Source organism: Sceloporus occidentalis, unplaced genomic scaffold (genome assembly GCF_023333645.1).
Source record: "Sceloporus occidentalis isolate IW3139 unplaced genomic scaffold, rSceOcc1.0.p SCAF_3, whole genome shotgun sequence".
NCBI classification, from domain to species: Eukaryota; Metazoa; Chordata; class Lepidosauria; order Squamata; family Phrynosomatidae; genus Sceloporus; species Sceloporus occidentalis.
The window spans coordinates 109,016,600-109,030,633 of record NW_028316983.1 but is presented as its reverse complement, the minus strand read 5'-3'; the positions used below and the strand labels follow the sequence as shown (position 1 = coordinate 109,030,633).

The 14,034-nt window shown below is 38.0% G+C and overlaps 1 protein-coding gene across 1 annotated transcript in view; it reads left to right on the top strand.

The window, feature by feature from the left end:
• Window positions 1-14,034, top strand: part of CDC73 (cell division cycle 73) — a 140,295-nt gene that overhangs the window by 30,805 nt on the left and 95,456 nt on the right. Inside the window, exons 8-9 of the mRNA XM_089515797.1 lie at window positions 8,828-8,926; window positions 11,408-11,486. Of these exons, the coding sequence (XP_089371923.1) occupies window positions 8,828-8,926; window positions 11,408-11,486 (178 nt within the window). The remainder of the gene's footprint in view (window positions 1-8,827; window positions 8,927-11,407; window positions 11,487-14,034) is intronic.

Below are 14,034 nucleotides of genomic sequence, written 5' to 3'. Positions count from 1 at the left end.
AAACTAATTGTTTTATGTAAACTGATATGTCTTGGCCATCTGTTGCAATATATGTGGGTATTACTACTGATCATCACCTCCTTCTAGGTCTAATTGTCTGGAGCAGATGCTTCTTTCTTGCATGTAAAAAATGTCCAGGCATAACAGATGGATATTTTTTGTGCATGTGTGATGTTCCTACAGTAGTGCATTCAGCTGAACAAATGCAAATAGCAGATTTTCAGCCTGCAGGCAGTGGAGCACATGTTGGTCTACCAAGTACTTCTAAAATCATGCAGAGCTTGAGTTTCCTTAATTTCAGCCATTCAGAAACACTGCATGACCAACTCTTGGTTTAATAAACCAGTATATGTATGAGCTTTGTGCATCCACACTCCTGCTTTCCTGAGGTGAGTGGGCAAACAAGCCACAAAGATGAATACAGTGGGCCCTCCCCTTACGCAGGGGGTCCATTCCAGATCCCCCCACGTAAGGGGAAATCCATGTATGCTCACGCACCATTGTTTCCAATGGGGTGCGTGCTTGCAGCTCAGAGCAGCATGCACACCATTGCTTTAATTGCAGCATGGCTTCCACGTAAGCTGGAAGCCGTGCACTGTGCACTCTGCCCTTCCTTTATGCGGGGGATCTGTTCTGTTCCAGAACCCCTCACGTAAGGGAAAAAACGCGGATGCTCAAGCCCCATTCAGATGAATGGGGCTTGTGCCCGTTGCGGTGCGGCAGCGGCATGCGGGGGCGCATGTCACCGGAATGCCTGCCATTGTTTCCTTATGGCACACTGCTCCCTTCCTTCCGTCCTGGCTTCCAGCCTATGCTGGAAGCCACATAAAATGCGCCTGCATATAATACGGGCGCACTGTATAACTCCAGATCACTATTGCATTTGAACAAAGAAATTTATGGTAAATGTCTTTCAAACAGGCCTGAACATGAAGCCATAATTAGAAAGTGTGTTTTGAAGCAAGGTTTGTTTGGAAACCTTTTATCATCATTGTTGCATCCAACTGTATGTTGGAAACTATTGGTAATTTTAGCTTCCAGGATTCATTCTTCATTCTTGCAAAAAAGGAGTGAAACCACGAGCAAAGAGGTGTAGGTACATGGAACCTGTGTATATTTTTGTTTATTAAGACAGTATTTCGACTTCAAAACATGGCTTATAAACATTAAAGACACAGATTCTCTTCCACATGGTTTAAATCAGGGGCTCCCAACCTGGGATGACTACACCCCCAGGAGGTGCGGAACAGAATTTCAGGGAGTGTAACAAAGGTACTGTTTTACAATTTTACTGTATAAATTAGAATCTAATTTCTCAGTTTATATTTGCATATTATGCAGTGGGTTAAAAACTTATTTTTGTTTCAGTCTGTTCACTTGCAGTAGTGTATGTTGTTCAATTTGTGTTTCAAAAATTAGAAATTATACTACTTCATCTTGTAGGGTTTGAGAACATTAATCAAACATTTTCTAGGGGTGTGAAGTATAGAAAAAGTTGGGAACCACTGGTTTAAACAAACCTGGTTTAAACCAGCCAACTCTGATTATTCAGACTTCAGCAGTCCCCTTTCTGTTGTCATCCATGTTTGAAATGGTTTCTGAGAGGTGCATCACTGCAGTGATCTTTGAGGGCTCACCATCATCCTAGATAGAGGCTACTGCTTTTATTGAAAATGCTAATGAAGCCATCTTTTGAACCTATGAGACATTTCATTGTCTCTACTGTCTTCTAAAGTGGCCTCCTTAGAAGCAGTTGACAGCTGGAAGATTGTTCCAAGTTGTCAGCCCTGTCACTGTGATACCATATGTGCAGCCTTCCTCAAGACCTTGCATGTTTATATCTTTTCGTCTTAGAATTACTTCTTCCTTTCATATCTCCCAATAAATACTTACCTAGCTTCTGTCTAAATTCATTTCCATTCTGGGAGGCCTTTTGGCTGAAGAGTGACACAAAACAAGTACATAATACAGTTGGCCTTCCCTATTCACTGGTTCTTTATCCATTGATTCAAGCATCTTCTACTTGAAAATATTTGAAAAATATATAAATTCTGAAAAACAAACCTTGATTTTGCCATTTTATATAAAGGACACCATTTTATTATACATTGCATTTAATGGGATGAGCATCCATGGATTTTGGTATCCACAGGATGTCCTGGAAGCAAGCTCCAATGGATACCAAGGGCCCACTTTAAATACTTTTTCACCTGACCATGTAGCTGTGCATAATATTGATGTGTGAAGAATAGTTGAAATACATATTAGAAAGGCAAAGGTCTTCATGAGTTCTACTGTTTGCTTACATCTTTATGTCTGGTCTCCTTAGGTCATAGAGTTTTGAGAAACAATGGTGGGATACAGACCGCCCATTTGGGGTAGCCTGCAGCCGCCCCTTAATGCCACGTATTGGGGCCAGGGCAGCCACAGCGGCAGCTCAAGAGGCCTCAATCCAGCGCTTTTCGGGACCAGGGAGAAGCGGCAAATGAAAGGGTGCCACAAGCGCCCTGCAGCGGCGTGAGCACATCACACCCATGCCGCGCTGTTTGGCTGTGGCGTGGCCATGATGTCATAATGGCAGCACCCATGTATACAGGGTGCCTCCATTATCAAGCCACAGGTATGTGCTAGGGTTGTGGGGCGTCTGTAAAGGACGCCCTGAGGCAACCGTAGCATGTATCCAGGCCGGTGCAAAGCGCCAGTCTGGAAAGCGCCAATGTAAGGTAGATTAAGGGTTTTAGCTTTCAGGTGTATCACTTTGCAAAGGGCCCAAACCACCTCATCAGTGGTTCATTTGTGCTAGATTTTCTGACACATTTACTGCCTTGTCTTTGAAATGCAACAGCTTGGAGTGCCTCAACCACTTTCATCAGGCATTCCAGAATGGGTAAATTCAAGTCTGGTGGAAATTTCTTTGGTAGAAGAAGGTTACCTTTTGTAGAAGCGTGATTGGGCTAGGAAGGAGTTACTTTTGGTAGAATAGTCACTGGGCTAGGAAGTAGGCATTCTTGTACTTAAGGCCAGTGGAGGCATGCATATGCCCTACTTTGTGTGGCTTTCTTCTCTCGCCAACCTGGAGATTAGTATGTTTGACACTTTCTGGATTAAGAGTAGAAATTCACATTCTCCTTTGCTGGATGCTTTCGATGCTCACAGATATTTTAAGTCTCAGATTCTTTCAATTCCATTATGTCTACATGGTTTCCTCTATGTTTTGAACCCTATCCTCCTTTTTGATGTGCCCTTATCTTGAACTGTGCAGAGAAATCGCACAAAGGACTCCGAGCAGTTACATATCCAATCTCTTATGTGACCTTACTTGTTTCTTAGTATAGTCCACTTCTGCAGATTGCTCCCCTCTACCAACCCAGAATATGTCTGGATGGTGGCTATCCAATGTAGAGTTCCAAGAACAATCCAGGAAGCTGTTTTTATACTTAAAAAGCAGCTGCCAGCCTGACTAATTGAAAAGACACAAAGGTTTCACTGGTAATCAGTTCTTTAAAAATCTGGCTTGGTTCAGAAGGTATTAGGCTTTGGAGAAATTTTTAAAAGTACAGTAATGAGCATTCTTCTGAGGTCAGATCTTCTTGTTAAGAACCCAGAAGGAAGGAAGGAGGGATTACATGGTTGCTGTCGGTTTGGAATTTAGAATTATTGTGGTTCTTTTCCAGTTTCCTTTTTCCTTTCCCTCCTCTTAATTTCTTCATTTTGCGTGTGTGTTTGGGGGGGTCTGTTATCTGCTACATTTACGTTTCAGTTTAACTTAACTAGAGCTCTGTTCTTGAGCTCTTACAGTATTTTGTTAAAATAATGAGGGTCTAATTTATTAGTGTATTCTGACAGAACACTGGGTAAGTTATGGTTGTTTTCTAGAATTTATGCACTCATTGTTCCAGGCTTTGCTTGCTAATGCTCTTGAAGGACAGAAGATTAAAGATGTGCTTCAGCTGAGCAGGTCATGAAATGATACTGTTTACCTGTATTTTGTTTTTGAAGAAAATGAATGAAAAGGTCAAGACAGGTAAAGCAAACAAACAAATTATTTATTGTAGTATAGAGTTTGCTGATGATCATCTACTGCTAATATACCAATTGAAGGATTTGCACCTAATAAAATATTAATTGAGTGTGTGAACAGTTTGCAAGAATTAACTGCTTGGAAAAGCCTTCAGTAGTTAATCATAAAGCTGAAATGCTCAGAATTTCATGTGAAACAAAATGCAGATACCCTTGTTGTTTTTATCCTGAGACATCGTCTCTTTATAGGAACATTTTTAGGTTATACAGTAGATGAAAAGAAATCAGGTTCAGGTTATAGGGAAGAAGCAGAACTGTAAAAGTGGAACATTTATAATTTATTATAGAGTGGCCCTGCTGCATTGATGCACTAGTGATCTGTGGAGTGCAGTGTCCTCAGCTTGCCATGCCCCATATTATTCAGTGATAGTGTATGCATACTGAAGTGGGCACATTGCTGCCCATTGAATAACAAGGGGCATGGTCATCTGGGTTTTTCCCCATCCACGGTCGGGAGTAGGGAACACCAAACCCCCATGTATGGGAAACATTCCACTGTACTTTTCCATTTGGGGGTGGGAATGGGTGTGCCTTTGGACACTAATGTCATATACCCTGAATCAAAATGAAAGATATAAGACAGCTATAAACATAAGAAACCATTTGCCTTATTTGTCTGCCTCCTATAGTATTGTTTGCTCCATTGAGCATCACTCATTAATGGGTCTAAATACTGCAGTTAAGAAAGTTATGTTACATATCTCCACCTGTCGACCTTCATAGGTCAGATGGACCATCCCTAAAGATTCAGTTGTTGACTAGAATTCCTGGGCAAGGTAGACCCCAACAATTTAGGGTCTTCAAGCTTAATCATTAAATCATTAATCTGAATGGAGACTGCACTCAAGAAATCAGAATAGGACTTGGAAGGGCAGCTGTGAAGGAACCAGACAAGATCCTGAAATGTCAAGATATATAATTTTTTTTTATTTTTTATTTTATTAATTGAATACTAAAATTAGGATTGTCAGTGTTGTTGTTTTAACTGAAGTTGTATTTTAACTTACACATATCTGTCGGATTGTTGTTGTTCCCTGCCTCGATCCATGGTGAGAGGCAGGTAAGAAATAGTAGTAGTAATAATAATAATAATAATGAATTATTATTACTATTATTATTATTTCTTACCTGACTCTCACCATGGATCGATGCAGGGAACAACAAAGCAACAGATAAGTGTCAGTTAAAATACAACTTCAGTTAAAATACAACTTCAGTGAAAACACACATAAGTTTAAAAGAACAAACAAGACACATACATATTAAAACAATATAAATTTAAAATTCATTTTTTAAAATTTAAAGTTTTAAAAATCATCTGCTGGAAGAAAGTAGTCTTCAATGCTGTTTTAAATTCAGACAGCATATTCAGTTGTATCTCTTCCGGCATGTCATTCCACAGCCCAGGGGCAGCTGCAACAAAAGTCCTCTGGCTGACAGTTGCCAACCTACCATAGTCCTGGTTGACTGGAGTAAACATCCACCAGGGGATCTGAGTGTATGGGGTGGATTATATGGAAAGTGGTGTTCCTATAGGTAACCTGGATCCAAATCATGCAGTGATGGCGAACCTATGGCACGCGTGCCAGAGGTGACACTCAGAGCCCTCTCTGTAGACACATGTGCCATCGTCCCAGCACAGAGTTTGCCATAGTTTGTTACTAGAAAGCCAGAGGGACACGGCACTTTGCAATAAATAAGTGGGTTTTGGGTTGCAGTTTGGGCACTCGGCCTCTGAAAGGTTCACCATCACTGATGTAGGGCTTTAAAGGTAATAACCAATGCTTTGTACCTTGCCTGGAAACTAACTGGCAACCAGTGGAGTGATTTTAAAACTGATGTGATATTATCACTCCTAGATGTCCAAGTAACCAACCTGGCTGCCATGTTCTGAACTAATTGAAGTTTCAGAACTTGGTACAGAGGTTGCCCAGTATACAGCTCATTGCAGAAGTCCAGCCTTGAGATTACCAGTGCATCTTTAAGTCCTTCTGCTCTAGGCAGAGACACAGCTGGTGTAACAGTCGAAGCTGATAGTATGCATTCGTGGCCATTGCATCTATCTGAGTTGTTATTTGGAGCAATGGATCCAGAAGCGCCCCCAAGCTGCAAAGCAGGACAGTGAACAAAATAAATAGGAAAGAAATCCAATCGTTTGAAATGTGATGCTTGAGAAGAGTTCTGTGGCTATTGTGAACTGCTAAAAAGACAAATAAATAAGTCCTAAAGCAAATCAAGCCTGAACTCTCCCTAGAAGCCTAGATGAATAAATGGAGACTCGTACTTTGGATCATGATTAAAGAAGAATGGAAAATATGTCTAAGACAAAGGTAGAAGCATGCATTTCTTAGACTGGTTGCTTGTTTGTAAACTGAAGTTAAGAGGGAGGTAATGTAAGTTTAATAGCCCAGAGTACCTTAACACTGAAGAAGCAACTATATGAATATTAAGATTTTGGTCACTTGGAGTGTCTTCAAATGAAGGGCAGGATTTGCCTTAGGAGTTTCCTTTAATTCCTCTGCCATTCATTTCTGCTTTTTTTGCACAAAATTGTGGAAGAAACCTGAGCAGTATGCTCAGTATTTATATATCTACCTCATGTTATCCTGGGTTATTTTTGTGTAGTTTTGAAACCATTTTTCTGGCATAGTGAACAAAATTAAATATGGCATACAAGGTGTATTAAAGCAGCTCAGATTGGCCCTTTGTGTGCATGTATACTTACAGTATGTATCTGATTTTAATGTTTTAATATTTCCATAATGAACAGGAGAAAGTCATTTTGTATTACAAATGTTTTGTGGGGAATACATACCGCTAAATGCATTCATTATTACTTAGAATTATCAGTAATGGAAGACATCTGTTGGGTACATATGCCATTCAACATGAAGTGCATCTTGAGGGTTGATACAAATTGGTTAAATATGTGCCTTTTAAAAATATTTTATATTCTTTGAAATAGCATAATACACTTTAGTTGTGCTTTATCAATATAAGCACTTTAAATAAAATAGGTTTATACCTGATATTGTTGGATTTCATCCCCTGGCCTTTTTCACCAGAGGCTCTGATTAATGTAGTTGCTGGGGTTTGCAGTCCAACAAGTTGACTGAGCTAAGGAGTTTTTCTCAGTTATGTATATATATATATATATACCTTCTCACCTACCTTTCTACATATTTGTGCCAATCTACTTTCTTGTTCTGGAAGAAAGGCATTTTAAAAGTATGCTGTATTAAGTAAGTTGTAAATGTCAATATGTAAAATAATTTCAATGTTTTATGATGTATAATATGAATTCACTTCATCATGTCCAATTCTTTCTTTAAATGATTGGTATTTCTTTGTCACTGTCCATATGGTTCTAGAAAGTGCTTCCTGATTAAACCATTTTTGTCTATAATACCATACCTTTTTGTTTATTGCTTTTAAAATATGTTGCAGGACCTCAGTTGTATAATTCATTGGTTTTGCAGTGTTGTGTTGCTTTTTCCAATGTAATAATATTTGGCCTTTGACCATGAGTGTTCTCCTATGTTAAACTGACTCTTGAGTCTTATCTTGACTTACACGTCAAGACCCAAAATGGCCAAGGTGTAACCTAGCAGTAGAATTTCAGGTATGAAATACTGTATCTGTAAACACACATTCTATTCTTAAAGGGACATTCTGCTTTCATATATAGACATCTCTCATTTATTGATTCCTTTGTTAGTATATCTCTTTTTTACTGAGGTTTTTGGGCATACTTAGCTAGATATGGACTCCTTCTTACTCCTCCCTTCCTTAGAAAAGAAAAACCTACACAGAGACTCCAATCCAAGGGATTCCACCCGCTAGACTTGAAACTGGAGTTCAGATCAGCCCACCCCAGCATGTGTAGTGATAGATTCGAGAGGACACTGCTAGACTACATCCAGGAACAAAAATTATTGTAATTAAAACATACTTATGCAGAGACTCCTAATGGCTACAGAGGATTTCTAAAGCCCCTCCTACTTCAATAAAGTATTTGTACAGTAGACTATAATGTAGTATGATGATGTGGTTACTAAGAATATGATTTATGCAGTGATACAACTCTGAAATAAGCAAATTATGATCAGATTTTTAAAAATGGTGGTTGGCAGAGAGAGATAATTCACAACTACTATAGGCTAATATTGGCTTTGTCAAGACATTGGGTCTGGTTCATAGAAAGTCTTTGGACAACAGAAAGAGAGACATTTTTACTGTGTGAGAAAGTGCATGTTTACATATATGGGTCACTGAGTAAACACTGCATATGATTTTTCATCAACATGTATAAATTGATACAACATTTCCTCAACTGTTGCTGTATTGAGAGTGGGATGAATTGATGAGAGATTCTGAAAAAATACATTTAAGTGTAGTATTTGAAGCAGGGCACACAAGCAATTGGAAATGTATTAAAAGACTATTTTAACATTCTGTTTATCTCTTGTTCTGTGCAAATTTACTAGAAAATGTCTGAACATATGACTTGTAAAGTGCAGATGGAAGGAGAAAGGATTGTCAGAGAAATGTGTATGTCTTTGACAGATGCATGTCTAATCATTCGTAATGTCTTTCAGCTATGCTTCTGAGCCTTTAGGATGTATATTCTGAGTGCATAGGATGTATATAACTTAAATTTACTACACTTATGTTAATACAGCCACTTATGGAACAGCATATGACACTGATAATACAGTAGTAAATTTAATCTCCCTTTATTTTCTAGAACTTTGCCAAGAACATCTTTGCAATTCTTCAGTCAGTCAAAGCTAGAGAAGAAGGCCGTGCACCTGAACAAAGACCAGCACCAAATACAGCACCGGTGGTAAGAGTGATTCCTCAGTACAAGATAGACTGCCCTAATTAGAAGAAGAAAAAACAAAGGGAAATAATGGGATATTTTGGGTGTAATTAAAGCAAAAAAGACTCCCAGTTTTAAGTATTTCATTTAATTTTTAACCAGCTATGATTAGCGTTCTTTTTTGAGCATCTTGTGATGTCATTAGTGTTTGAAAATCTTATACAAATACACAGGCTAGAAGAAATGCTGTTGACAAGCTTTTTTGAAACAGAATGACTTCAGATTTTGATAGAGTGGTGGCAAATGTATATGTTAGTTACTATTTGTACCTTATTTTTTTCTTAAAGCCAAAGTGACAAAATGTATTGATATTCTAGAATAAATATAGAAGATGCTTGAACTAGTGTTCCTGTTAAAGATGGATGTATTTATTAAAAAAGAAAGAAATTTCAAATAAGTTTAAGTTCAAATAGAAAGGCTGTCTGGAGTAATATTGTTGTTGTTGTTGTTGTTTTGCAAACTTCCTTTATATTAGAACAAAACTGATTGAGAATTTGTTGTGTTGTATAACTCAGTTATAGTAACCCTATTAGTATAGTAGCTTTATACAGAACTGACCTTAAGTGCCAACCAGTCTAGATGGCCTTCTGCTGGTGTCATGCCTCCAGCCATAGCATCTGCATTGCTGGTTATCTGTCTCTTACTGGGCCCAACATTAGAAACAAGAGCAGATTATTATTTATTATTATTATAGTTAATAATAACTATAAATCAATAAAAATAAAATCTCCCAATGGCGTACAATCTACAAAATACGTATAAAACAATAGATAATAATATAAAATAGAATTGGTTAAAATAAGCAGGCAACAATTAAAAACAACAACATCAACTATCCAATCAAAAATCAGATAGACACAGTGCCTTGGAACGCTTCCCTGAACAGGATAGTCTTAAACTCAGATTTAAAAGAGGTCAAAGAAGTGATGACCTGTGTTCGTGGGGGAAGAAGGAGTGAGGGGCAGCAAATGAGAAGGGATGAATCCGGGATGGGGCAGTGGAGATCCTAGGCTGGAACAGCAGACCTTGACTAGTAGAACATAGCGTACAAGAGGGAATGTACAGAGAAAGAAGTTCAGATAATTGATCCAAACCATATATTTTAATGCACAGTACTTACCTTTCATTTCAAATTGCCATCACACATACACACACACCTCAAGTTCATGTTTCTAATTTTTCCAATGGCTTGTGCACTTTCACCGTTCTGTCCTTGGCTGTGTGCACGTCATAACAAGAAGACTTCCATGATTGCAGTATACACCTTAACACTTAAGTGGATGAGTTTTTTTCAGATAGACGATATTGAATGATTGAAATTGTATGAATAAATTGCCTGTGCAAAAGATTGATGAATGGGAATTTAGTGCGCCATTACGTTGGCAGCATTTAAAATATATTTAGTAGGAAAAGCTTATTTTCCCTTCCAAGTTTGTACTTAATTTGTACAGTTCAAGATTTACTTAACAATTAATCACTCAGTCTTGCTAGAATCTGTATGAAGTCACAACATCATTTAAATCAGTTCTTCATAGGATGTTGGACGTGGATGGAGGACCCATAGGAGTGTCTTAAAGCTGCACCTGTCTGAGTGGCTTAAGGGCGGCTTCAGAGCGTGTGGCATATAAATGCCATGCTCCCAAGCTGCCCAGACTTTAAAGCTTTAAAGGGCTGTCTGTTCCAACCCTATATTAAAGTATCATACTGGATTTTTTTTAAAAACAACATGCTATGATAAATTTTTGAAAACAATCATGATATATCTAAAGATAAACTATAAATTATGGCATTCTTTCTGAAAAACTTGAATGTGGTTATGTGGATTTAGGAAGATTTTGGTTGTGATGTAGATGTACGAACATTTCTATTGCCTCTCTATTGCTTGTGAATGACTTGATTGTTCATATATTTGTATAGCATTTCTGATTACTTATGTCTAGTTTATTTTAAACATGATGGAATATAGTTTGTAATTAACAATCAGATATACTTGTGGTTTACTTTTTATCATTTACCTTTAGATACATCATGGTTGTTTTCAGAAATTTATCACTGTGTCTTTTTTACTTTAATGTAGTTCAAGTTAATATTTTGCTAGCCCCCTTTTTCTAGCTGTTTGCTTTGAAATGGGCTCTGGGCTTTATTACTCATGCTTACTATACAAGTGATGAGGATTTGCGTTCAGCTGCCCAGATAATCCTTGATCACATCTCCATCTCCAAATTTGGGGGAAAAAAAAATTGTTCATTAGGGTAGCATCCTCCTTGATGTGGCAAGTCAAATGATTAAAGCCTAGGTGTCATGGAGAATACTGTACACTTTTACAGCAATTCAGGCTGTAAATGAAGTGTAACTTATCTGTATTGTTAGTTTCACATACACTGCAACATCTAAATGCCATTTTAAAAAATTGACAAATGAAACTCATTTCACTTTTATATGCAGGATCCCACTTTAAGGAACAAGCAGCCTATCCCAGCTGCATACAACAGATACGATCAAGAAAGGTTTAAAGGAAAAGAAGGTAAGTTTTATTTTATTTTTATTTACAATATTTTTGTCTCAACTCATAGTAAAAGCTTTGTGGAATGCTTACAGTAAAATCAATTGAACAGTTTAAAATGCAGATAGCCTGGTGAGTCACCATAGATTTCACATGATCTGACAAAGAAGCATTCAGGAATACACAAGGTTAGCTTCTGTCAGCAAAGCTAGGTACTGTAAGGGACACCAAAATGGAATATGGGAAAATAGCAGGGTTTCTATTGGTTTCTTTTAAAAACCTTGAAGGGAAAGGCATTTTCCTCCAGAATGCCATGTTTTTAAAGATGAAATTCCCAGGAGCTGTGTAATCTTACACAAAAGAAGATAGTTTTTCATAAATTGTTAAAGAATTGAAATGTTGGTCCCAAGTGTAAATTAAGTCTGTCCATTTGCCCTACAATTTGATATTGTTAACTTGTCTTGCCCAGAACTATGAGCTAGAAATACTATTCTGAATTCTGAATGAAAATGTGTAACGGTAATGGTTACATGCACCATTGGTTTAGCAAGCCACAGGTTAACTCCTGTACATTATGTCTGTCTTTGTCATCACTATTAATCCATTCTCCTTTGTAATGGCAGCCCAGTTAATGCCATCTCTATAGACTACTGCTTGTATCTGTGGCTGGAAAGGTTGTGCTTTCTGTGTTAAGGTGTTATTGTTTAGTTTTTCTGCAAATGGAAGAAAGCAATTGTGATTGGGTTGCACAGTGTATTTCCCCACAGCTGGTAATAGCTTTGTTAAATGGAAATATTCACATCCTTTTACAAGTGATTTGGTGTCCTCAAAGATTAAAAGAACAGAGTCACAGCTTCATATCTTGTGAATGAAAAACCCTGTGGGTTTAACAGAGCATGGTAATAAACACTGGCAAACCTTTAAGCAGAATACATCAGCCTTTCACAATGTGCAAGTAATTTTTTGGAAATGGTTACTGTCTGATAAAAATAACTCTCTGTATGACATACCAAACATTCAAGTGGAAAATGGGATTAAGCTGCAAAAACAATAAAGACCTATAACTATCATCACTAGATATCTTTTGCCCTCAGCCCTTTTCTGCACTTCAAAATATTTTTCAATATTATCCAGGTCTTATAGCTATACTGCCTTTTTTAATGCTTTAAAAAATAAAACTATGATTCTTTCATTTCATACAAATTAATTCTGATAGTTTATTTTTTAAGCTGCTTTAAAATGTATTTTTATGTTCAAAGCTGATTTGAGTACTCATCTATATATTTTATTGAATTATTCATTTTATGGTTTAAGTCATGTGGTGAAGTTGAAGTACTAAATATTTTAATGAATGCGGAAATGATTGGGAAAAGAGAAGAAGCTGAAATGGAAAAAAGAAATTTTGTATTACTCTTAATTAGCAATCAGATATCAGTCTGATGTCACCTGGATGCATGCTTGCATGTGTTAAATGGAAGAGTGCACAGTATTTTAAAAGGTACAATATCAAATCATAAGGCAGCACTTTGATGGCTGGATGAATGTGTGTGTGTGGGGGGGAAGGCTAGTACAGGTTGAGTCTCTTTTATCTGGAATACCAAAATCTAGACTTCTCCAGTTGAGTGCTAGGATAGCGACACCTTTGCATTCTGATAATTCAGTGCTCATAAACTTGGTTTTATGGACAAAATTATTTAGAATATTGCATATAAAATTGCTTTCATACTGTGTGTATAAAATATATATGAAACATAAATAAATTTTGTGTTTAGACTTGGGTCCCATCTTCAAGAATATCTCATTATGTATATGCCAATATTCCAAAGTCTAAAACAATCCAAAATCCAAAACACTTCTGGTCCCAAGCATTTTGGATAAAGGGGGGGGGGGGGGAACCAGACTAAAAAGAAGCTGATTTTTTCCATTCTTTCCTGGAAGGTGCGCACCTTTGACCCTGCATATAAACTCACTGACACCAGAGCGGTTCCAAAGGAGCAATTTATCCTAACCCCTGCATATAAATGTATTGATTCAGGTGCATATTTATAAAGGACAGAGCTGGAATACCCAAACGATGGGAAGGCAGTGGAAAGATGCGAAAGTGTGACACCTCCAGTGTATGTCAATACAACATAGATAAACCAGAAGGGTTTTGCTAGTACCTTGCTAGCGTCTTCATGGACACAGCTCTGCTCCAGTGCCCTGTCCTGGTGGAGAGCTGCACATGTGACTGTGTGGAGGTTCAAAGGGATGGCCCGGTAATGGAATGGCAGTTGCTGGCACTTTATTCCTGCAACAGTGTGCAGGGATGGTGGAGGAGAAAGTAAAAAAAGAAGAAGTACCCAGTGGCATGGCTTGATGCCGCCCCATGCGGTCATGACATGAACACTCTGGGCCCTTTGGGAGTTGGTGGTGCAGCCAGAAGACGCTTGCCCCACTCTCACAAAAAGCAGCTTTTGGCCACCATTTTTTGCCCGTCTGCTTGACCCCCAGGTCTCTTCAGTACCCCCTCAGGTATGTGTGGTTGGGTTTTTTTGGTTTTGTTTTGTTTTGCTTTTTGGTCCTTACT